General features: G+C 38.0%; 1 protein-coding gene and 1 pseudogene across 1 annotated transcript; one reads left to right on the top strand and one right to left on the bottom strand.

Annotated features, from left to right (window-relative positions):
* Positions 1 to 131: 131 nt before the first annotated feature.
* C19H5orf22 (chromosome 19 C5orf22 homolog) lies at positions 132 to 20,514 on the top strand. Its single transcript, XM_006067804.4, has 9 exons — positions 132 to 306; positions 3,048 to 3,193; positions 5,918 to 6,067; positions 8,539 to 8,968; positions 11,087 to 11,149; positions 11,592 to 11,713; positions 13,072 to 13,138; positions 15,038 to 15,177; positions 18,574 to 20,514. Exons 1-9 carry the CDS (start codon positions 226 to 228, stop codon positions 18,704 to 18,706), a joined length of 1,332 nt encoding a protein of 443 aa, XP_006067866.3. The 5' UTR covers positions 132 to 225; the 3' UTR covers positions 18,707 to 20,514.
* On the bottom strand, positions 13,279 to 13,414 carry LOC123465182 (annotated as a pseudogene).
* Positions 20,515 to 26,735: the final 6,221 nt, after the last annotated feature.

Raw genomic sequence — 26,735 nt, 5'->3', positions numbered from 1 at the left:
CAGCGCCTTGTGCGCGGTGATTGGTGCTTCGATAAGAACGATGGACATCTAAGCCAATCGGTCTCCTGGAATCTCTGGCGCCCGCCTTCTGCCCCTTACCTCCTCCAATCCGAAACCACAACCGGGTGAGCGCGCGTTTACTCCCGGGAGAGGAGGCGGGCCGCAGCTCAGGCTCATGAGGGAACCTTGGCTCCGGATTTTTAGGACTCTCACGCGCGCGAAAACATGAGTGAATCCGGGGGACAGCGCGCCCGGCTGCGGCGCTATTCAGAGATCCCGGTGTGGGTGGTGGAGGATCATCAGGAGGTGAGCGGGCGGCGGACGGGTGCTGGGGCAGGGTCGCGCGAGGACTGAGGCGGCGGCGGAGCCTGGAGGCCAGAGAGAGATCCGAGCGAGTTGCATTGCTGTGGGGAAAACACCAGGACGGCGACCTTGGAAGAATAGGCTTCGACGTTACTGCGGCGCTTACTACGAATCCGGCAACTCACTGAACCCTCGCGGTTTGCCCAAAATCCCACGGCCAATGAGTGGCTTCGGGATTCGAACGCGGGCAGTCGTAACTGCAGTAACTCGAGTCCTTAACCTGCCCAAAACTAAGGCTTCCTGTCTCCCGGCCTCCCCTTCACAATTCTGTGGTGTCGGTGGGAGGCTTCTGTTGAGAATATGCACTGTCATCTGTGAAATGGGTACAGAGTAGCTCTCAGAGCAGTTAGTATTATTGTGTGAGTAGTGTGGGGCCGTCTATGGGGTCGCACAGAGTCGGACACGACCGACGCGACTTAGCAGCAGCAGCAGGGTGTGCATGAATCTTTTAACACGGCGCTATAAAGATATTTTTCTGTTTTTGTAGTAGTGCTACTTTAGAATAGCTAAAATGGTGCCCACATCTAGATTTCTGAAAGCCTGCGAGAGTGCCGTGATCGAAGACTTTCTGTTTTTGATAGCTTTAATAATCCTTAGGAATTCTGTGGATGTTAAAGAGGAAGAGGCCGATTCCAGATGTGCGGATGAATAAAGATAATAGGAAGGAAATTTGGTTTCTCAGGACCTAGAGATAGTGTGCATGGGTCTGAGAGCAAGCATGGGGTAGGTGGTGCTTTCAGATTCAATCTTAACTTAGAACTCTAGAGACTGTAACGGAACAAAGAGCCATAGAGAGGACCTAGCCCAGCAACCAGCATCCAAAAGGTGTGAGAAAGACGCAGAGACCCAGGGTAGCTTGAACACATCTTTTACACCAGAGTGTGTATTAACAAGCAATTGTTTTTTCTTTTCTTTCCTTGAGTACCAGAGCTTGTCTTTTTCCTCACATTGTTCTTGAGTTTATGATGGGGGCAACATGCCAACAAGAGATGCCCATTGGAAGTTTTAAGGAAAAAAATAAAGCTTGAGCTGATTGTCTAAATCATCTGCAATGACAAATTTCATATTTTCCTACTTCTTCACAACTTCAGTTCAGTTCAGTCACTCAGTCCTGTTCGACCCTTTGCAACCCCATGGACTGAAGTGCACCAGTCTTCCCTGTCCATCACCAACTCCCGGAGCTTACCCAAACTCATGTCCATCGAGTCGGTGATGCCATCCAGCCATCTTATCCTCTGTCGTCCCCTTCTCCTCTTGCCCCCAATCCCTCCCAGCATCAGGGTCTTTTCCAGTGAGTCAACTCTTTACATGAGGTAGCCAAAGTATTGGAGTTTCAGCTTCAGCATCAGTCCTTCCAATGAATACCCAGGACTTATCTCCTTTAGGATGGACTGGTTGGATCTCCTTGCAGTCTAAGGGACTTGCAAGAGTCCTCTCCAACACCACAGTTCAAAAGCATCAATTCTTCGGCGCTCAGCTTTCTTCACAGCCCAACTCTCACATCCATACATGACCACTGGAAAAATCATAGCCTTGACTAGATGGACCTTTGTTGGCAAAGTAATATCTCTGCTTTTTAAAATGCTGTCTAGGTTGGTCATAACTTTCCTTCCAAGGAGTAAGCGTCTTTTAATTTCATGGCTGCAACCACCATCTGCAGTGATTTTGGAGTCCCAAAAAATAGTCTGACACTGTTTCCCCATCTATTTCCCATGAAGTGGTGGGAGTAGATGCCATGGTCTTAGTTTTCTGAATGTTGAGCTTTAAGCCAACTTTTTCACTCTGCTATTTCACTTTTATCAAGAGGCTTTTTAGTTCCTCTTCACTTTCTGCCATAAGGGTGGTGTCATCTGCATATCTGAGGTTATTGATATTTCTCCTGGCAATCTTGATTCCAGCTGGTGCTTCTTCCAGCCCAGAGTTTCTCATGATGTATTCTGCATATAAGTTAAATAAGCAGGGTGACAATATACAGCCTTGACGTACTCCTTTTCCTATTTGGAACCAGTCTGTTGTTCCATGTCCAGTTCTAACTGTTGCTTCCTGACCTGCATATAGGTTTCTCAAGAGGCAGGTCGGTGGTCTGGTATTCCCATCTCTTGAAGAATTTTCCACACTTTATTGTGATCCACACAGTCAAAGGCTTTGGCATAGTCAATAAAGCAGAAATAGATGTTTTCCTGGAACTCTCTTGCTTTTTCGATCATCCAGTGGATGTTGGCAATTTGACCTCTGGTTCCTTTGCCTTTTCTAAAACCAGCTTGAACATCTGGAAGTTCACAATTCACGTATTGCTGAAGCCTGGCTTGGAGAATTTTGAGCGTTACTTTACTAGTGTGTGAGATGAGTGCAATTGTGCAGTAGTTTGAGCATTCTTTGGCATTGCCTTTCTTTGGGATTAGCTTCTTGACCTGCCTACAGATTTCTCAGGAGGCAGGTAAGGTGGTCTGGTATTCCCATCTCTTGAAGAATTTTCCACAGTTTGTTGTGATCCACACAGTCAAAGGCTTTGGCGTAGTCAATAAAGCAGAAGTTATTTTTCTGGAACTCTTGCTTTTTTTATTCACAACTTGATGTGCTTCAAATTTTTTGAAGTTACGTTTAGCATTGTTTTTCAGCCTACAGTTGAGTATATACTCATGATTTCAGTGCCAATTCTGAATGTGTACATGTATCTTTTACAGGTTCTGCCCTTTATATATCGGGCCATTGGCTCAAAGCATCTTCCTGCAAGTAATATAAGTTTTGTGCATTTCGACTCACATCCAGACCTCCTTATTCCTGTGGATATGCCAGCTGACACTGTATTTGATAAGGAAACACTTTTCGGGTAATATGTGATTTTGTTAATGACCTTTTTATGTGTCTGAAATACACTTTGCAATAGATGATAAGCAGTTAAGAGAAATAGTTTTTGGTAAGCTTGTGAGTTTTGCTTTTGTTTTGTTTACCTTTTTTATTTTATTTAGAGCAAGTATGGACAAACTTTCTCAACAATCCAGATAGTAAATATTTTTTAAATTTTTTTTTAATTGAAGGATAATTGCTTTACAGAATTTTGTTGGTTTCTGCCAAACATCAGTATGAATCAGCCATAGGTATGCATATGTCCCCTCCCTTTTAAACCTCTGTCCCATCTCCCTCCCCATCCCACCCTTCTGAATTATCACAGAGCTACTGTTTGAGTTCCGTGAGTCATACAGCAAATTTCTATTGGCTCTCTATTTTACGTATGGTAATCTAAGTTTCCATGCTACTGTCTCTATACATTTCACCCTTTCCTTGCTCCCCAGATAGTAAATATTTCAGGCTGACCATATGGTGTCTGTTGCAGCTACATATTTTTGCCCTTGTAGTATGAACACAACTGTAAACACTATGTAAACAAGTGTCAGTGGCTGTGTTCCAATAAAACTTTATTTGGAAAAACAGGTGCCCCAACCACTGTTTGCCAATCTTTGCTTTAGAATATAGAATTTTAAAAGTAGAAGACTTTAGGAATTATCTGGGCCAATTCTCTCTTCTCCCCTTTAAAAGTCTGATATGGAGGCCTAGGAAAATGTGTCTTGAACTCATAATTCAATAATCGTATATGCAACGCATCTTTTAATTTGTGTATCCTTTCTTCCAGTATTGAATCCCTCCAACCTCCCAATTTATTTTATTTTCAGGTCACAAATCCTATTGACGTTCAGTTATATAAAACCATAGTCACCGAATGGTGACTTACTAAGCACTCTTCAATGATAAAGTTCCCTGAAATCCTGTTATTATCTTTTTACTGATGTGTTTATTACAGTGTAGCCTACTCCTACAAAATAAAAAATTACATAGCAGTTATTCTCTTGTTATAATATAAAACTAAAATATAGATGCTTGTTTGAATTAATTTTAACCTACTACATTTCTTTTAGTTGACTCCAAAACTGGCTCAGAACATTCATCTCTAAAGAAATGTGGTAGTCCTACCATTGTCCTTACTCTCTTTTATATTTAGAGGTTTTATATTTTATAAATTGAAAAAAATTATGAAGCAGTTATGATGACCATGCAGTTAGTCATAGAATAATAGTTTTAAAACCTTTAATGTCAGGATTTCTGTATACCCTTAAAAATTCTTGAGTTTTTTTTATGTGGGGTATATTTAGTGATATTTACCATATTTGAAATTCAAACTGAGACATCTAAAATATTCATTCCATGGGACTTCCCAGTGGCTAAGACTCTGAACTCCCAATGCAGGAGGCCAAGTTTGATCCTTAGTCAGGGAACTAGATCCTATATGCTGCAACTAAATAAATAATAAATAAATAAAAATATTTTTTTAATGTTAATTCATTTCAAAATAATAGACCTTTATATGTTAGCATAAATATTTTTATGAAAGACAAACATATTTTCTAAAGCAAAAGCGATCAGGGTAACTAAATTTTTGCAAATCTTTTTTTTTATAATTTTTAAAATTTATTTATTTTTTAATTGAAGGATAATTGCTTTACAGAATTTTGTTGTTTTCTGTCACGCTTCAACATTAATCAGCCATAGTTTGCAGATCTTTTTAATACTTGCCTTTATAGAAAACAGCTAAATACTCAAGATTCTGCATTCAGTCTGTTACCATATATTGTTTTGGTGGAAGTATATGAAGAAAATTCACAAGTATTTTGATAGCCTTTCCAGCTGTTGTGTGTGATTAGTTGCTCAGGCATGTCCAACTCTTTGCAACCCCGTGTACTATAGCCTGCCAAGCTCTCTGTCCATGGGGATTCTCCAGGCAAGAATACTGGAGTGGGCTGCCATGCCGTCCTCCAGGGGATCTTCCCAACCCAGGGATCAAACCCAGGTTTCCCGAATTGCAGGCAGATTCTTTACCATCTGAGCCACCAGGGAAGCCCAGCTAATTGTGAATATTCTTTAATACTGTACCAAAACTTCACAAATGTTCATTCCTTAAAGCTTAGTTGAAGTGTAGAATCCAGCAATTCACATTCAAGCCTGATCAGCTGTGGTTTATCAGTCTGTCTTCCTTGCAAGAAAAATGGTGTTCAGCTTGCAATTCACTTACAAGTGCTTTCCCTTGAGACAACCATGGTACTTCAAAGTATATTGCAGAAGTACTTTCAGTGTTCTTCCTGTTTTGCCACACAGATTATTTTAAAATGTATGCTCAGGATCAAGATTTAATAAAATCATGAAAGACATGCTCATGCAAAACTGGATGGGAATGTGGGGCACTGGTGCTTGGTATTGATGAGTACAATGACAGCTAGTAGAGTTTGGTGCCTTTGCCTTGATTAATCTTAGAACATCAACCACCATTGTTTTGTACTGTCAGCATATATGTCAATACAGTGAAAAAGAGAAGTAATGCCTTGGTGTTATTAGGAAAACAATTTGGTCTAGTGGTCACACTAAAAAGGTCCAGGAAACCCTGCAAGGGCCCTTGGACCATGCTTTGAAACCTGCTATCTTAAAATATTCTTATGAATGAAATTACATTTGGAAAAACCCACTGACTAATAGTTTTTATGCTTCCTCTCTGTTTCTTTTCCAGAGAATTAAGTATTGAGAATTGGATTATGCCTGCAGTTTATGCTGGCCATTTTTCTCATGTAGTATGGCTTCATCCCACATGGGCTCAGCAAATCAGAGAGGGCAGGCATCACTTTTTAGTAGGCAAAGACACTTCTACCACAACAATCAGGTAATTTCCTCATATTCATGTGTATGAAAGGGAGTGGATACTTCTATCTCGTTTTGGAATCCCTATAATAACTTATAAGCATCTCTATAAACAATTGGGATCAGATTAGCCCTCAACTTTTCCAAAAAGAGTTCTTGAAACACCAGGAACAAGTTTTCCAGTCTCTTGATCTTTTTCACACACTGTTCATATTTTGTTGCTGGTCAAGTTGATTTTTGAATAAAATGATCTTCATCCTCTGGAACCCTGGCTCTGTTGATAACTAACTCCATTAAATCATTGGTGTACCTTATAGAAATGTATTTAATAATACATTTTATTAGTTCCTTCCAATGTACGTGTTGTTGGCTGAATTTAACAATTAGCATTGAAAAAGCAAAATTATCTCACTTTGATTTCTTACATTCAATGGCTTAAAAGTCGATTCAGCATTTTAATTTTATCAATATGATTAGCTTTCGATAATTATTTAATCTAAATTAAATAACAGCATCCTTTGACTTGAGTTATATGCTAACTATTTCTGTTGTGTAAGCTGTTTAACCAGTGTTTTGTGTTTCTTGTGATACTGTAATATCTTTAGAAATACCAGAATGTTCTTGGCTTTCTAAATTCTCTTGTTATGGAGTGAATGTTTTAAGCAGTGGAATCATAACTTCTAGAACCTGGAGGATAGTAGGATGAAATGGTAATACATTGAAAATGAAATGCAGGCTTTCTCAATGAAAATGATACTTTTTATTTGATTTATTTATCTGATTTATTCTTAGTGATATTGATAATAAAAGTTATACATAATACTGGCTTATATGAAATAGTGTTAGGGTTTTTATTGAGTACCAGTGAGTAGGCCTTATTTAACCTGTAACAGGTTTCTGCAAAGTCAAATCTCAGCAATCTGAAACAGACATTTGAAATTCAATGTGTAACAATAATATTAGGATGATGTTGATTATCATGATTTTAGTTAATCCTGCAAGTAAAAATTTATGAAAGAGACACATACAGGTATGCAGCCTGAGATGTATGTGTGTGATGAGCAAAGTAAGATATTCCTTATTAAAAATACCCATTTAGGTTGGTGGATACAGCATTGGTCTTTCTTAGGGTGGTGCATGCGTGCTAAATCACCTTGGTTGTGTCCAGCTCTTTGCAGCCCTATGGACTGTAGCCCACCAGGCTCCTCTGTCCAAGGGATTCTCCAGATAAGAATACTGGAGTGGGTTGCCATGCCCTTCTCTAGGGGATCCTTCCAACTCAGGGATTGAACCCATGTGTCTTATGGCTCCTGCATTGGCAGGCATGTTCTTCTACTACTAGTGCCACCTGGGAATCTTAGGGCAGTACAGTTATTAATAAGCTTGGATACTGGTTTTATTATGTCGTTTTTTTTTTTAGGAAGTTATATCTTTTTAAATATAAGGCAGTATATGCTGAAGAGGGGTGGATGAGAAATAAATATTAATACCATCATTCTAAATTGGATAGGTCCTACCCCGGAAGAACCATTTGGTGTCACTGTTCAAAGTACTTAGCAAGGCATAGTACAGTTGAAAAGCTAAGAACATGCTGTTATGTCTAAAATCAACAATCTGTAACTTGTGAAATGCTGCACAAGATTTTTGTAAGTTGCTTTACATATTAAAATATTACAGTTATATGAAATTTAATAAAGCTTTGAAATATGTCAGAGGGAGTTTCTACCAAGAGATATTATTTCCAGGTATAATTTTTCTCTCAAGTGATTTTTTTGGATGCAGTTCCAGCTGGTATGACAGAGATCTAAAGCACTGGCTAAACAGGATCTTTCATTTCTTTTCTCCAGTTAGAGTTTACCATGTGCAGTCCAGAGCCACTACGGCAGCCCTTCAGTTAAACCCCAAATAATTTCTGTCTTTTTGCTCCACCTTCTCTAGAGTGTGGCCTCTGAACTCAGAGTCCGGGTGGGGTTTGCTGCCACCGTGTTCACGTGCCAGTCGGTGGGGAGCGGAGAGCAATGCTCTCCACGCTTCTCTTCCACTCACGACTTTAAAGCAGAACTGAGTCAGCTGGCCATACCTAGCTGAACAACGCGTGAGTGCATGCTCAGTTGCCTCAGTTGTGCCCAACTCTTTGCGACCCCATGGACTATACTGTTGTGGAATTTTCCAAGCAAGAATACTGGAGTGGGTTGGCGTTGCCTAATCCAGGGGATCAAACCCTGACCCAGGGATCAAACCCGGGTCTCCCACATTGCAGGCAGATTCTTTACCATCTGAGCCACCTAGCTGCACAATAGGCTACAAAATATGGTCTTTGGGCAGTTGTGTGCCTAGCTAGAAATTTGAGAACCCTGTTTCCAGAAATTACAAATATTAGAGACAGCTCTCAGTTTTTGTCAAGTATGTCCTTTTTTGTATTTCTGAAAGTCTATATGTTAATGGGCTAATTTGTCCATTTGTCTTGAAAGTAATTTTTTTCCTTTAATCCAGGGTTACAAGTACAGATCATTACTTCCTAAGTGATGGTCTTTATGTAACTGAAGACCTGCTGGAGAACCCAAAACCTTTACAATTGGATGTAATTATGGTAAAACCTTATAAACTCTGTCACAGTCAAGGAGAGAATGATGCAGTGTCTTCTGCTAAGAAGCCAAAGCTAGCCCTGGAGGACTCAGAGAACACTGCCTCTGCTAATGGTGACTGTTGTTCAGAAGGACTGGGACAGGACACAGTGACACAGACAAGGGACCACACTTGCCTACAACCATCATGTTCATGTTCTTCTGAGAGCCAGGAATGCCAGACTACAGTTAGCACTGGAGAGATTCTGAAAATTTTAGAGAAAAGGGATGCATTTGTTTTAGATATTGACTTAGATTTTTTTTCAGTCAAGAATCCCTTCAAAGAAATGTTCACTCAGGTAAATGTGGTGTTTTAAAAATGTGCAATCAAAATCCAGATATAACTTTTGACTTCCCCCAAATATAACTGATAGCTTGCTAATGATCAGAGCCTTATTGATAATGTAAACAGTAAATTAACACATATTTTGTGTATTATATTTATCATATACTGTATTCTTTAAGGTAGAGAAAAGGTTGAGAAAATCATAAGGAAAATACATTTATAGTACTGTACTGTATTTATCAATACTGTACATCTATGTCGTGTTTAAAGATGAACCTATATCAATGTCTTATATGATATAAAACACTGCTACATATATTACTAACACCAGATGTCGAAGATGAAAAGATGTGATGAAGTCATTTATTTACAGTTACAGTGATTCATGCATTGATAACAAGGAAGCAGCAATGTGATTGTTTTAGGTAGCCTAATATAATCAATACAATTACTTCATGGTAGCCTAGCCTGTACACCAATGAATGAATCATTATAAAAATTTTACAGCATATTATAGTCATATTCATAATACAGTATTAGAAATGTTGTTATATAGTTTTGAATACCACTTACCTGTGATAAGTCGATACGCAGTTTCTCCAGTTAGAGAGGCATGTATTCCTTAAAGTGTAATTCCTTGAAAGCCAAGTTATAAAGCAATAGGAAAACTAACATATTAGTAATTTTATATTAAATATCATTCCTCTTATGCCTATGTAAGGATAGGTTAGTATCTACATACATTTTATTCATTCATGACATACCTAACTTTTTCTTAATTTATGCAGTATTTCTAGGCTGTACAGTTGGTCTGCAGATTTTTTTTCAATCGTTGTGAAGCTCCAAAATCTTTTCCTCTATACTGAAAAATATCCATGTATAAATGGTCCTGTGTGGTTCAAACCTATGTTGTTCAGAGGGCAACTGTAGTGTAATCTGGAGCAAGAGTAGGGGGACCTTGAGTGCCCTCCCAACTTGCAAATAAGAGAGAAAAATTGCCCTCTGTTTCTTTCCTGCTATTGTGAATGTACCAGTAACTATAACTTCCAGCGTTCAGAATTATAAAATGACTTTAGAGATGTTTAGAAAACATGAGAATGGGCATACCTGGAAGCTAAAAAACCTGACTTTATGAATTTATCCTACAAGTATACGCACCAAATATTTGTAATGGGAATTTCTAAAAGGTTACATAAGTGACTTAATGGCAGTTACTTCTTTTCCAGGGCTATAAGGAAACCTGGGAAAGTGGGAATTTTGTGTCCTTTACACCTTTTGGTGCTTTTGAACTTTTTGAAGAGCATGTATTATACTTATAATAGCTATTTTTTTTAAAGAACATGTTTGGTAGTCAGAAAGATCTAAGTTCTGTTTGTTACTTGTACTGTTTATTAGCTGCATGATCTTGGAAAAGTTACTTAACCTTTCGGATCCATGGTTTCTTCAAGTATAAAATCAAAATAATAATCATACCCAGTCACAGAATTGTTATATGAGGATCGTGCACAGCACTGTGCTTAAGGAATTTTAGATCTTGCCTATAGACCCTTCCTGACAATGCTCCTAAATGGGGCCAGGGAGACCTGCCTCTAATGGGGCTGCCTGCATGTGCTAAATGAGGACAGACATTCTCCTGCGAAATCCTCCCATTGTATCTGTTTGTACTCTAGCTTTCTCTCCTGTGGCTAGGGAATGGACCTCAAAGTGAATGTGGAAAGTTTTGTTTTGTTGTTACAAAGATACATATATTTCCTATACACTTGATCTTAGACAAAAGGCTGAGAAATGATTGTATTTCCTATACATAGCTAAAATCTCTTTAGATGTTAGGATGTATCCATTTATAGAGTAGAACAGTATTAGAAACATTTTCATTCATTACCTATTGGCCATTAAGTCTTCTTCCATAATTAATATTTATACATTGTTATCATGCCCAGATGAATAGTTACCCTAAAGAAGGGATAATATTTACAATGAAATAATGAATTACATTATTCCCTGATTTCCCAGACTTACCTTTAAATGATTATCTAAGATATTCTTGTATCAATGTCATTTTTTACTTAAAGTATATCATTGAAAAATTAATCTTTTTTCTACTATATGGATTCTTTGTTTCGTTTTCCAGGAGGAGTACAAAATCTTACAAGAGCTGTACCAATTTAAAAAGCCTGGAAGCAACCTGACAGAGGTATCCTTCATTTCTTTTGGACTTGTCTAAAGGGCTTCCCTTTAGCGGTAAAGAATCTGCCTGCCAGTGCAAGAGACGCAGGTTCGATCCCTGGGTCCACAAGATCCCCTGGAGAAGGGAACGGCAACCCACTCCAGTATTCTTGCCTGGGAAGTCCCATGGACAGAGGAACCTGGCTGGCTACAGTCCAGGGCGTGACAAAAGAGCTGGATGCCACTTGGTGACTAAACAACAATCTATCACATAGCTAATAATATCTTACATGATATTAGAGTACTCTCAAACAACGGCCCCAAATCTTGATATGTGTTTCTTGGGGAAACCCATGGTTAGTACTTGAAAATCATGTGTTAACTGATTGAATTGAAATTTTCATTGTAATGGGATTTCACTTATTTTTTGAAAGTAACTATATAATCTCAGCTTTTCAATGTGCTTAAAGGAAGATTTGGTAGATTGTGTTGATAATCGAATTCATCAATTAGAAGATTTAGAAGCTACTTTTGCTGATTTGTGTGATGGCGATGATGAAGAAACTGTACAGAAATGGGCTTCAAACCCTGGGTAAGACTCTCAAATATTTTTTTTTCTTCAACTCTACTGTATTTTAGTCCTAGATATATTGCTAAATTTGCTAGATAAATTGCTTTTTAAAAATCCGTATCTTTCGCTATATGTATTACCTATTCAAAATATTCAGTGCAGTTTTCACTTTAAAATAAAGTGTTCAGAAACATCCCTGAAATATAAATATTATAGAACTTTATTGTCATTAAGGAAAGCAGTGGTATAGAAGAATAAACCATCATAATATTAATCCTATCAGTAACTACTAATTAGGCACTTTAACATAAGTTAGTTTTTTCTCTTTAGTAGAGGGAACTATATCTAAAAATGATTCCCCCTCTTTGAAATTATGTTGGAAGAGGGAGAGATAGAAATAAGTCTCAGAACATGATTCTCCCCAGAAATATTTTGTGTACCTACTATTTTGTGATTTTGTGAAGTCTCAAGCCAAACTTAAGCTTAAATCAAACAAAATAGACAACTTTAGAATCCTGAATCTAGCCCACAGATGGAGCCACCTTCCACTGAAACCCACCCATCTGCTGAGCACGCTTAGCTCTTCACCACCTGCAGGCAGTTCTGTCACAGACCTGAAGAAAAACAAAGGAAAAGTAAGACAGCAAGAAAAGTCTCCCCAAACTTAGCATGCCCCCAAAAGGGTCATACCCTCAGCGTGAACGAGTCTTCACTGTTCCTAAGAAAGTAGAAGAGGTGGGTGACTAGGGTCCAGAACCCCAGAAAGTGTTGTTAATAAGAAGGAAGAAGTAACAGGATCAGTGGGTAGACAGGCCTCCATACCTCCTTTTTTGTTTACTTTTTCCCTCCCAGCAGATGAGTGGGTATTGGTAGAGGAGGCATTAAAATACTCGAAACATTAATTAATCAAGGCTTCCAAAGAGTTCCACCTATATTAAATAACTTAAAAGCACCATTGTTATTATATCAAATGGTATAGAACTTTACCAGTTATAATTGTATATGTCAATAAATATGTCCTGAATTTTTTTCTCAGTTTTTGGGAAACTATCTTCATCATGGTATGCTAAACACTTACTGCTGATCAAAATAATTTTTAAAGTCATGGTAGAGTTTTCATTCTTAAAGAGGAAAATCTCAGTTTCTTGAGTGTTAATTTTCAATCTTTATTACAATCTGTAATCTTTTAAGTAAGAAAACAGCAGGGAACATTTATTTCTTAATATTTTAAGATGATATTTGAGCAACTCTTATCTTTCGTTTCCAAAACATCATATAAAACTTATTGTTAATGGTAAATTTTAAGGGTAATGTATCATTTGCTACTGTCATTTTAGTTGAGGTGGTGTAATGTTTAATTGAGGGATTCTTTTTTCCAGAATGGAATTACTAGTTCCACTGGTACAGAGTTTGAAAAAACGGATGGAAGCACCGGACTATGAGATGGTAAATGTTTATATTGAAGTATAAAATTGACCCTTTAAGAAAGGTACTCTTGTGGCTAGAAAAATGTGCCCTCTTTTAAAGTGATTCACTTTTATTTGTATTCCTGGAAAGTATGAATGGACTTTTTTTGTGTGTGTGGAAAAAATATATACTTTTTCAAAGCCAGAATACTGGAAAAGCTTTCCAGGAAAAACATGCTTTTGCTAATTTTATATACAAAGTAAAAGTGCTGTTGACTTTTTACACTTGATCTTAGCCAAAAGGCTGAGAAGTGATGCTGTGGACTTTTTAATTTTGTCTATGATCAGATATCCCCTTGCCAGAGAAAAGAAAGTATACAGTTTCTAAATTTGCTCATTCTTTATTTGTTCATTTTTATGCTCCTTTCACACTTCTTTCTTTCTTCTCTGAAAACTTTTCTGGTTAAAAAACCAAACAGACAAAAGAAGGCATTGTGGCCAGCACATCTTAACTATATTAGCTGTATAACTTTGTTTGCACAGCAAATCTGAATACTATTTTAAAAGAAGATGCCCTTAATGGTAATTTCTTTATTTTTATATCATTTTGCAATATCTGAGTATAAATTTTCCCATTTGAAATTCAGGTCCCCTTTTCTCAAATTTTGTGCCAGAACTGAGACCACCAGTTCTGCTTCTTTTACTTGTAGTGTTTATTTACTAAATTGTGGTTTTACTTTAGTGTTTTATTTAGTTGTGGTATATAATCAAACCACCTTATTTGAACTGAAGTTTATGTATTGATTTAATGCTAGTTTTGTAAGAATAGAAAATACCAGCAAAAGACTATTTGGTTAAATCAGAGCTAACTCAAAGCTTGCCCTTTTTTTTTAATGGCAAACTTTAAAAATGATAGAAGACTCAGGGTTTAAAAGTGCTTTGAGCTCATATGATATTATTGAAAGTATCTTCATGCAGGTCTACTTTAGTCATTACTTTGCATCTGAATTTTCTGGTGAGGGGGCAAGAGTTTTGTACACTGTTTGTTGAGAAAAAGGATGGCATAGGCCTGGTAGCAGATTATGTAGCCAGATGCGATGTACCCATAGCTGCAGGATTAGAACACTAAGTGTTTTGATCATTTTAGTAGAAAAGAACATGCAAAGTCTCTCTTTTTAGTGTATTGACCAATCATTGCCAGTTAAATCTTTGACATGTATCCAGAGCCTCCAGTAATATAGTAAATTAGTGGGTTTTTCCCATGCTTTGCACTTATGTACCCTAGGCAAAACTATAATACATTTGAATTCCAGTTTTTAAAAGTTTAAAGCAGGGGCTGCAAAATGTCAGTCTGTGGGCCATTTCTTGCTTTCAGGCATATTTAATTTAGTACTAAGACTGAAACACCAGTCATTTACATTTAAAACACATGTATATCAGTATATATGGTTATACATAAAGCATAGAAACTCAAAACAATAGGTTCAGTAAGGTAGGAGAAAGACTTTCATCTTGTATCCTCTTGAAGCTTTAAATGTAGTACTTGTTGGATGTATTTAAAAAGTAAAATAATTTCTTGAAAGAAAGGAAATGTGAGAATACTATGTATAGACTTTTTAAAATCTAAGTAAAATGAATAACTTGATAGAAAATGTAAATTGTCAAAATAGACTCAAGTAAAGACAGAAACAGAGTGAATCTACAATTATAAAATAAATTTTAAAATTGTTCCTAGAAAAGGCATCAGGCCCAAACAGGTGTACAGGCCAGTTCTTCCAAAACATCAGAGAACAGATAACTTCTGTGGCATGGAAATTGTTAAGGAAAAAGCAATCCTAATCCACAAAAATATTAAAAATTTAGTCATCAAGGCCATTAATGGTTAACACGTCTTCTAAAGACAACATTACCATGTAATTTTTAATTGTCTTATTTTCAGGTTCACCAGGCTGGTCTAACCTGTGATTATTCAGAACTCCCTCACCATATCAGCACAGAACAAGAAATTGAACATCTTATTCAGTCTTTGCATACTGTTCTAAAAAATTTCCCAAAACCTACTCTAGTGACAATTGCAAGGTAAGTGTAGTAGCTTGAATAATGGCCCACCAAATATGTCCACGTCCTAATCTCCAGCACTTATGAATATGATGCCTTATATGGCAAAAGGGACTTTACAGATATGATTAATTTAAGGATCTTGAAAATGAAACGATTATCCTGGATTATCTGGGTGAGCCCAGTGTAATCACAAAGGTCTGAATAGGAGGAAGACAGGAAGGTCAGAATGAGAGAATGGAGGATGCTAGACTGTGGACTTTGAAGATGGGGTTTGAACTGAAAAGTGCAGGAAGCCTCTGGAAGCTGGAGAGGCAGGGAAGCAGATTCTTTCCCTAGAGCCTAGAGAAGAAATACAGCCCTGCCAGCACCTTTGTTTTAGGACTTCTGACCTCCAACAGAATTATAAGATGATGAATTTGTTTTACTTTAAGTCACTAAGTTTGTAGTGATTTGTTACAGTGGCAGTAGGAAATTTAAGTCTCCATAGATGAATCTAATGATTACTAATACAATAGTTCTTACCAGCTTTTTACCTACTCAACTCAAAATTCAGGTGTTGTATTTTCTTTTTCCTGTTGGTGGTGGCTGGCAAACAGCATACAATTCCTGTTATCTTGTCTTTGAAGTTGGTGATGTTATTCAGTTGAACATAAGAAATTCTAATATCTGTGTGCTACAGATAAATATTTAGCTGCTGCCATGTTTTACATTTGAATTGTATAAATGTGCTGAATAGTTATAGCAGTTTAATAAAAATTTCTGTATTAATCTTTGGCCTCATTCTGCATGGAACTGTTTCTAAAATAATACTTTAAATGTTCAGGCAAGTTATATTTACTTATTTTATGACAAGTTTTTTGTGACTCTCTTTACCATTCATAATGAATTCATAAATAATCTAATCTACATACACATAGGGCTTCCCTCATAGCTCAGTTGGTAAAGAATCTGCCTTCAATGCAGGAGACCCCAGTTTGATTCCTGGGTCAGGAAGATCTGCTGGAGAAGGGATATGCTACCTGCTCCAGTATTCTTGGGCTTCCCTTGTGGCTCAGCTGGTAAAGAATCCGCCTGCAATGCCAGAGACCTGGGTACAATCCCTAGATTGGGAAGACCCCCTGGAGAAGGGAAAGGCTATTCCAGTATTGTGGCCTAGAGAATTCCATGTACCATACAGTCTATGGGGTTGCAAAGAGTCGGACACAACTGAGCGACTTACACTTTCTTTCTTTCTTTCACATACACATATAATTTAAATATATTTAGATAGCATGTACAATGTGTGGATGATGTAATTGTCTTAGTCCGTTCCGGCTGCAATAACAAAAATACCTTAGACCAAATAGCTTATAAACAACGGATATTTCTCACAGTCCTGTAGACTAGGAAGTCTAAGATGAGAGTACCAGCAGAATCACTGTCTGGTGAGGACCTGCTTCCTGATTCATAGACAGCCATCTTCTCTCTGTAACCTCACATAGAAGGAAGGGGTGAAGATGCTCCCTGGAGTCTCTTTAATAAAGGTATTAATCTCATTCATGAGGACTCCACCCTCTGACCTGATCACTTCCAAAGACCCCCTCCACCTCCAAATATCATCACATTGGAATTAGATTTCAACACAGGAATTTTGGGGGCACATAAACATTTTAGTTTATAGCAATAACCTACCTACACATATAATTTAAATATACATTAAATATATACACACACCAAAAAAATAATAGCACAAAGGAGAAAGGAGAGCAATTGATGATAAAATAATACATATTAAAATGCCACGCCAAACTGGAATCTTTACAAAGAGTCACTAAATGTAACAGTTAAAAATGCAGACAGATCCAGCCAGTTGTGTTGCCCACATACCGTGAATAGCACTGCTATAGGAACATGGTTATTCTAGTCACAGCAAGCTCTTGATAAAATTCTGAACTTAAAGTCTAATCTTCCCTCAGTTCACAGAGTATCTGCATTCCTGGAAATTTTAGTGTAATCCATTTCAAAAATACAGACTATTTGTAGAAAACTATTAAAAATAGGCTCAAAAAATTAAAACCAAATTTTTCACTTATTTAAATGCTCCATGGACTTTGGAAACTGCAGGACACAGGAAAATTCATATTCATATTCATATTGCAGTAGTATCCTACGTATTGCAAACACTCACAATATGCAGACCCTCTCTCCTAATTGTTATTGTGACAAAAATGTGCCTGCAGATTTCAAAAACTCCTTCCTGGGGGTTGCTACCATCATGAGCTACTCTAATACTGTTTTCAAGAAGCCAGAAATCTGTGTGAAAGCATCAAAGTGTCCCTATTTGTTAAGGCTAATAAATTAAGCTTTTACATATCATGCTTTCTTCAAGGTCTTTATCCATATGTATGTGTTAGACAGTATTTAATAATTTAAAATTGCTCTGTGTCATCTGTCATGTGTTACATGTTTACATCAAGCCTCAGATATAGCCTAATCACCATAGAATGAAATGAGCTCATCAGAAGTCTTACAGATTATTTCTTTAGGTCTGAAATACTTGAATAAGGAGTAGGCTAGATAACTAATTTCATTTCCTTCTATAAACATTCCCATGCCGTTTTCCAATCTAGTGGAATTTCCAATGGCTTTCCTCACCCTAGTCTAGAACCAGGAGGCACTATGAAATCATTTTAGATACTAACCCAACTAAAATTGTCAACAACATTGTTACTGGCTGGTGCCAGCCAAATTGTAGTCAGTGATTCTAGAAAGACTCAAAATACAGATTCCTGCCCCATACCTCTTTGCTCTTTCCTCCTTAATACTACCTAGGAGACTAATCCCAACACCAGCACATCCACACATTTCATTTTGGATGATCTTGTACACTTGTGTGGTGATCAGATTATTTATAGAGGCAGAACCCTTTTATCAGTTGGAAAGCCTCTACCCTCATAATTTCTATCCTGTTTGTAGACATAATAAAAAGAACGTGAAACATGATGCCCAGTCACTAACATAATTAGCGCCAGTGTTCCCAAGCAACACCTCCCTCTCATGGAAACAAGGGCCTAGTATCAAGCACTGGGGCTTTGGAAATGTGCTGTATGGTGTTGAATCCCATCACCAGCACATACCAGTATGTGACCCATGCAGGTTAATCCTTCTCTGTTTGACTCCTTTAAAGGGTTGGTAAAGGTATCTATTTCATAGAGTTGCTGAGAAGGTTAAAGAACATAAAACATGTAATGCACCTGACATATAGTAAAGGTTTAGTAGCTTTCAGCTATTATTTTTCCAGAATTGAATACAGCTTCATTTCTACTTTACATTGAATTCAATACACACAGGCTTTTCCTCACTGCCCAGTATGATCTCATTCTACTTATGTATATTTTTCTTTTCTTTCCTTTCTCTTTCTTTTCTTGGTTCCAGGTCAAGTCTGGATGATTACTGTCCTTCTGAGCAAGTTGAAGCCATTCAAGAAAAAGTCCTCAGTGTGCTACGCTCCCTCTACGGGGCTCTAGACGTTCACCTGGTGTATTCAGCAGAGTCTGCTGCACCTTGAAGCATCACAGCACTAGGCTCCTGTTACAGCTTGATGGAGTAACAGGGTTTTCATTAACTGATTTTCAAATGAGTCTTCCAGAGAATACCTTAATAGTATTGAATAACTTTCCATTTAAAATTTTTCAGGTATTTTGAATCTCCAAACAGATATCACCAGTTGTTGAATGATGGCAAATTTTTTTGGCATCAAGCTTACCCCCAAGTGATGGATCTGATGCTCATCTTTCTTCCTATCCATCACTGTCATCTTCACTTTTGTGATGGGTTTTTCCTCTTTTCCCCTCTTCTGCTTAGGTCGGTTGGACTATATGAGATTCATTCATTCATTTATTCATTCATTCAGCCAACTGACATTTTTTGAACTCATACATGTGCTGGTCATAATTTAGTGCTGATTATATGGTTACAAACAGAATAGACAAGGCCCCTGCCCTCCTGGTGGACAGCTAAGAAACATATTAAGGATTGTGAGACATGTTATGAAAGAAAGGAGAACCACAAACATGTTTAAGTGTACTATTAGTACTCAGGGCATCCTGGCCTTACAGGAAGGTAACATTCTCAAGCTACTACCAAAAAAAAGTAAATAAATAAACTTGCCAGTCCATGAGTATTTCCAGGATCTGGCCGAGCTTTTACAGAATGCTTTCAACATTGTTGGTATTAAGGAGGTCTATTTGAGTAAATTCAGTTAAACAAAATAACTTTTCTTTGCTAATCAATAAAATCCCCCAGGGTTTTTATTCCTCCAGATGGTGAGTATGGGAGTCAAATATCCTTATAGTTCCTAAGTGCCACTTCATTGGCAGTCTTGGTTGATAATATTTTCAAATATACTAGCTTTTTATGTAAATAGTAGGGAAAAACTTGAGTCCTTGATTCTGATATCATGAATACCCAAGGATGTAACTGCCTTCCACCAGCCTCTCCATAAGTAAGAGAGCCTACCTAAGGTACTCTTGATCATGAAACTTTTTGTTTACATAATTTGCCAACATCTTCCTCTCTTCAGTATTCCTCATGTTCAGTAATCATTTTTTAACTGCCTACTTGGGTTCCTTTAAAAAGTAGGATGTCATTTAAAGAAAAAACCCATCCAGTCCTCACTTTTAGCACAGCAGTCGTTTTAATTTTTGCACGTACCTTTCAGGACTTGCACAGGTGTTTCTGTTGGGTTGCATGTAGCTGAAATTAGTGTTTCCTGACTTAATACCCAAGGTTATGTTGCCATTGCCAGTCAGTAGATGGCACCAGATCCCCTTTTTCCAATGATTGTATTTTACAGCAAACCTTTCTTGTCCCTAAGTTGATTTACCAAGACTGATAAGTATAAGTGCTTATTTCTGTGTGAAAAGCAAAGCAAAGTGATTTAGCCTTCCATTTTGATAGAACATTGTATGCCAGAAAGTGTAATTTCCCTGTAAAATCAGAATTGCAAAAAGTGCTATTTATTTTTCAGTGTTGGAAAAATTTTATTACAGTTCTGTAAGTGAGGTTGCTTTTATAAGTAAATTATTTTGCCTGCTAAAATAAATTAAAAAGTGTGTTAAGATTTTAAAGATTTAAAACCAAACTATAGAACTAATTAATCGTATTTGGTCTTGGTATGTTCCTAGCATTGATCTTGTAAGTCTGGTTTAATAGTCATTTATTATGGGTCCCATGAACTCAGATGACGTTCATCATTGTTTTTAACTCAGGTAGAATGAAAGGGCATCAGTTTCCTTTTTAAGAACATTCACATTGTTCTCATGCTCTGTAATTCTCTTTGAAGAATAAAATTCATTTCCTACTTGTTAAGTGGAACCAACTTAGTAAATTATGTCTCTGCACATTTCAGATAGGAAGGTACTTAGTTTATCAAGACATCCATCATTTCTATTCTAAGTACCAATGAGGAATACCACAGTACAGTGCTTTGAATTATGTACAAATATCACTCAAGCATGGGATTTTGAGCAGCTTTTTGAAAAAATGTGACTTAAATATTAGATTAGGCCATAACTTTGGTAACTGACAAGTATATATTTCCCAGTATCTAGGGGGAAATTTTTTTTAATCTAGAAATTTTTTTGTAGACGTCTTATCTTTGTCTTCTAGGTTCCCAGGAAACTCTTAGTCAAAGGCCTTCACTCTTTATATGATCTTCTCTCCAAATCTTCATTTTAGTAGTAGTGGCCCCAGATTGCTGACAGTATATGCATCACACTGAAAATAGTTTATAGTATATTTCTTAGTATAAGATTTCTCATTTACCAAACTTAATAGAAAGCATTTTCATAAAACTTAGGAAATTTTTGTTAGACATCTTTCAGAAATGCTCAAGAAACCTAAGGATCATTTGTGAAAATACTAACTATGGGACTGTACTGTACCACCTGGTCGTCCTGCATTGCAGCACTCTCTTGAAATGCTTGTTTGTGAACTAACTGGTCCTGGACCACCACTATGGTTTTGTAGATCTAGCTGCCCTCATGGAATTCCAAACATCAGTGCCTTCTTTTCCTTTATTCTCATCTGAGTTCAACAAATGAAGTTAGAGTGACTACAAAGGTTTCTGTGGACTGTAATTCTTAGGAGAGAGTTCTCTGAACAGTGAACACTCTGGGCACTCACTGGAAGGGTGTAGCTTATCATTACAGAGTAGTAAGCTGGCATTCTGTACATTAGTATCTTCTGAGTTCAGTTCCTATGATTCAGAAGCAAGAGCACATTTCAAAGGCTGAGGCTATACAGTTTCACTTCTGTCAAAGACCTTCCTTTTTGACTAGGCAGCCAGCCTCCAGCTCCAGCATTCCTACCATGTCTGTAACTTCAGACAGCCTTCACCAGCAAGCAGATCTCTGAAGCTGACTGATCAGGCATCAGCACTATTTAGAAGCCTTACTACCCTAGTTGATGTGAATCATGCCAAGGTCAAGACAAGAAGTGTCATGACTGAAACAGAGCATCGTGGTAGGAGTGTGAGGTTCTGAGGGTGTCTGCCTGGCTCCAGTGCCCCGTTCTTCCAGTTGTGTGACCTCAGCCTCAGCTTCCCCTTTACAATGATATTGTGAGAAATAACATGTATAAAGCCCTTAGCACAAGAGCCATTCAGCAAACATTGGCTTTTATTTGCAAATCCAGTCCTATTTAGAGTATTCTGTGAGGGCTATTCCAGGTCTCAACTGCTCTTCTCATGCCTCCTAAACCCTGGTCTATTTAAACCCCACATTAGCTTCCACTGTATTCCTGTGAATAGTGGAATTTCACTTCCTTTATTCAAAGAAGGCAGGTCCTTGCCCATAAGGAAAAAAAGTAACAGAGGGCTTTAAGCAGAGATACTTAAAACTCTTGTCTTGAATTGGTGCAAGCATCCATTTATTCACAATTGTAAAACTTGTGCACTTAAGAGGGTCTGGGATATAAAAGCCTGCTGCAGTCTCCCTCTACCCTACCCCTCCTGCTGCTGGTAGATAAAGCTAGAATCTGTGGGGAGAAAACTGTGGAGACAGTGTTAGGAAGTTGCTACCCCCCCACCACTTACAAGTTACCTTCATAGGGCCACTTTTGACATTGCTTGTTAGTTTATTTATAAGGGGCTTCCCTGGTGGCTCAGATGGTAAAGATTTCGCCTGCAAGGCAGAAGACCTGGGTTCCATCCTTAGGTCAGGAAGATCCCCTGGAGAAGGAAATGGCAACCCACTCCAGTATTCTTGCCTGGAGAATTCCAAAACCCCTCATGAACCAACCAGGGCATGACAGGGAGGTGGGAGTAGAGTATCTCCAAGCAGTTCACTGTCGTTTCTAAACCATCCACAAACATTCCCTTCCTCTGGGCCTCAGCCTTTTGACAGAGCAGCCTCCGCTTGTGGAAGGTTAAGGGAAGTGGAATCATTAGAGAAAGGGGGAACGCCTATTATCAGCTTGTAAGTATGCCGTCTTTGAGAGCAAATTGAACAAAACAGGTATTGATATAGGAACAAACATTTACCAAGGATTGGGTGTGTTAAATACCTGAGCCCAAAAGAACTACAAGATAATACCTGTAGTCTATAATGATTGTGTCCATAGAATAAGTTATAAACAAAGGAAAAGCAGTCATGTCAGTTTTCCAACTTCTTTGTGATCTGTTCTGTTATAGATAAACCTGATAACCATGTTCCACAATGCTGGTGTCAACATGACATAAAAATCCATGTAGTTTGTTACAGGTCAATATCACTGATGAACATAGATGCAAAAATCCTTGACAAAATTCTAGCAAACAGAATTGAACAACACAATAAAAAGTTCATACACCATATTCAAGTCAGGTTTATTCCAGGGATGCAAGGGTTCTTCAGTATACACAAATCAATCAGCATGATACACCATATTAATAAATTGAAAGATAAAAACCATAAGATCATCTCAATAGATGCAGAAAAAGCCTTCAACAAAGCTCAGCATCCATTTATGATAAAAACGCTTCAAAATGGGCATAGAAAGAATCTACCTCAACTAGTAAAGGCCATATATAAGAAGCCCACAGCAAACATTATTCTCAATGGTGAAAAAACTGGAAGAATTACCTCTAAAATCAGGACCAAAACAAGGGTGTCTGCTCTCACCACTATTATTTAACATAGTTTTGGAAGTCCTAGCTACAGCCATTAGAGAAGAAAAAGAAAAGGAATCAGATGGGAAAAAAAGTAAACTCTCACTGTTTACAGATGACATGATACTATACATAGAAAACCCAAAAGAAACTAACAAAATTACTAGAGCTAATCAGTGAATTCAGAAGTCACAGGATACAAGGTCAATACACAGAAATCACTTGCATTCCTATATATTAACAATGAAAAATCAGAAAAATTAAGGAATCCATCCCATTCACCACTGCAACAAAAGGAATAAAATATCTAGGAAACAGCCTACCTAAGGAGACAAAAGACCTGTATACAGAAAATTATAAGACACTGATTATAAGAAATCAAAGATGACATAAACGGAGAGATATTCCATGTTCCTGGGTAGGAAGAATCAATAATGTGAAAATGATTATACTACCAGATTCAATGTGATCCCTATCAAATTAGCAATGGCATTTTTCACAGAACTAGAACAAAGAATTTCATAATTCATATGGAAACACAAAAGACCCTGAGTAGCCAAAGCATTCTTTGAAACAGAATGGAGCTGAAGAAATCAACCTTCCTGACTTCAGACTACACTAAAAAGCTACAGTCATCAAGACCGTATGGTACTGGCACAAAAACAGAAATATAGACCAGTGGAACAAGATAGAGAAACCAGAGATGAACCCATGCACCTATGGGTACCTTATTTTTGACAAAGGAGGCAAGAATATACAATGGGGCAAAGATGGCCTCTTCAATAAGTGGTGCTGGGAAAACTGGACATCTATGTGCAAAAGAATGAAATTAGAACACTACCTAATGTCATACACAAAGATTAACTCAAAATGGATTAAAGACCTAAATGTAAGACCATTGTAGCTCTGGGATGTCTGTAGTTATCAAACTCAGGCTAATATTCAGCAGAGCCTGCCCTCCTGCTGCAAGAGGTAAGCATCTAATTAAAATCCACCATGAAAGCCTTCTGGATCTCGTGACATGCCCCGAGTTGAGAGCTGGCTGCCCTGGTATGTCAAGGTCTTTCTTCAGAGCTTCCAGGAGAGTTAACGACATCAGCCACCTCTACAATCTTTATAAAACCATTGCCCCATAACTTTCAAGAGCTACTCAGTACTCCCGAGCCTGGTCCCTTCTAACTGTTTCCTCCTTCCTAAACAATCAGAGGTGTTAGCATGCTCCATGGCTCCAGCATGCTGTGGGTTATCACTGCCCCTCCTCAGGCCTGGAAGGAAAGTTATGACCAACCTAGACAGCATATTAAAAAGCAGAGACATTACTTTGTCAACAAAGATCCATCTAGTCAAGGCTATCTATGGTTTTTCCAGTAGTCATGTATGGATGTGAGAGTTGGACTATAAAGAAAGCTGAGCTCTGAAGAATTGATGCTTTTGAACTATGGTGCTGGAGAAGACTCTTGAGAGTCCCTTGGACAGCAAGGAGATCCAACCAGTCCATCCTAAAGGAAATCAGTCCTGAATATTCATTGGAAGAAATGATGCTGAAGCTGAAACTCCAATACTTTGGCCACCTGATGCGAAAGGCTGACTCATTTTAAAAGACCCTGATGCTGGGAAAGATTGAGGGCAGGAGGAGAAGGGGATGACAGAGGATGAGATGGTTCAATGGCATCACCGACTCAATGGACGTGGGTTTGGATAGACTCCGGCAGTTGGTGATGGACAAGGAGGCCTGGCGTGCTGCAGCTCATGGTGTTGCAAAGAGTCGGACACGACTGAGCAACTGAACTGAACTGAGCTGAACTCCTCAGGCCAGCAGTGAGGCTCTCGAGGACTCCTAGCATCAAGAAGGATTAAATTCTCTAGTCCCATTCTCGAGGGTCAACATTCCATAGCCATCTCTTTCAGTTCAGGTTCCCACAAAAGCAGAACTGGAAGCAAGGATTACAGGGCATGTAGTTTATTGGGGAGGTGATGTCAGGAAGAGAGGGCATGGGGAAAATGAGATAGAGAAAGAAGAAAAGTCAGTAAAAAATACATCAAAGAGAGGATTACTGCTACAATCAACAAAAGCTGAATTCACTCTAAGGTGCTGCCAAGAATTGCCCACTGAGAGATGGAGAAGCTTACATATTTCTCCACTGATTTCCTCTTCTTTATTGGCTGGAGATTGCCTCTGAGAGCCTGACATGCTGCTTCTTCCCAGCCACACTTGGAAGCCCACCCTTGCAGAGTGGAGCATGTGCTATGGATGACCACTGGATGACTCAGGAAGAGAAGCAGAAAGATTTAGACATAGTTGGATGCTGTCAGAATGTGCAGGAAGTGTTTCTTATGACTGCAGGCAAAGTTACTGGTTAGACACCAACAGCATCTGCTATAGCAAGAATAAGGTACTGATTCTGTCTATATACCTTTCAAGCAATTTTAAACAGCATCTGCTGTATTGCTGAAGGTGTGGGGAAACAGCACATTGATGTATGGTTGTTCAGAATGTGTGTTGATACAGCTTCTATGAAGGGCAATTGGATGGTAGCTGTCCATATTGAAGATAAGTATAATTTTTCATCCAGGTTTAGAACTTTCACTGCTAGGAATTGATCCTGCAGATATTGGTGCAAAGTCTTCCATACAAGTATTTTCATTGTACTTGTAGAGGATTGGGCAGAGGGGTCCTCCACAGGACACTGGGTAAATTATTGTACATTCATACATTAAGTTTAAGCAGCACCCTTAAACAGAATGGGATCCCCTCTGTGGACTGACATTGAACACTTACCGGGAGGTAGCAGAAAATATAACATGATTAGCAGTGTATTCAATATACTATGGTATGAATAAGTGCTCAAAGAAAGTGTTTGTATGTCTACAAACCATCTCTAGGCGATTTCTACATGCTAGGGATTTTATTCTTCTTGTAACTTTTCTGTGATACCTAGGGATTCGGACTAAGAGGTGGTGGCTCTAGGGTAATATTAGCCTACCAAATGATAGACTGTGAAAACATGTATGATGACAATGGACAAATAATAACAGAGTACAGCAAAATGATAGATAGCAAGTAGTCATTCACAATTGGTAGTTTTCCTATTCACTAGTAATAGATAAAAAATGTAATCGAAAGGAATTTCCAACAGAAACCTAAGCATAAAACACCTGAGAATAAACATAACAATAAGATCTTTACAAGGGGAAAAGTAAACTATAGGACATAGACAAAGACCTTTAAAAAATAGAGAATATTAATGGTCTCAATATTTTATGATGCCAGTGCTCTCCAAATTGTTCCATAAAGACAATGTTATCCCCTAAAATCCTAATACCATTTAGTATATGGTTTAACAAGCTTATTCAAGAAATCATAAGGAAGGCTATAAGTAGCTTAGACTATTATGGAGGAGGGGGAAATTAAATGATCAGTAAACACAAAAATCAATATTATTCTTCT

Source organism: Bubalus bubalis, chromosome 19 (assembly GCF_019923935.1).
Source record: "Bubalus bubalis isolate 160015118507 breed Murrah chromosome 19, NDDB_SH_1, whole genome shotgun sequence".
NCBI lineage: Eukaryota > Metazoa > Chordata > Mammalia > Artiodactyla > Bovidae > Bubalus > Bubalus bubalis.
This window is presented reverse-complemented; position numbering and strand designations above follow the sequence as displayed.

Excerpts from the sequence above, each read along its gene's own strand:
- C19H5orf22 (XM_006067804.4), top strand. The coding sequence starts at position 226 with ATGAGTGAATCCGGGGGACAGCGCGCCCGGCTGCGGCGCTATTCAGAG. Across the intron at positions 307-3,047 it reads TGGTGGAGGATCATCAGGAG|GTTCTGCCCTTTATATATCG; the intron begins GTGAGCGGGCGG and ends TATCTTTTACAG. Across the intron at positions 3,194-5,917 it reads GATAAGGAAACACTTTTCGG|AGAATTAAGTATTGAGAATT; the intron begins GTAATATGTGAT and ends TTTCTTTTCCAG.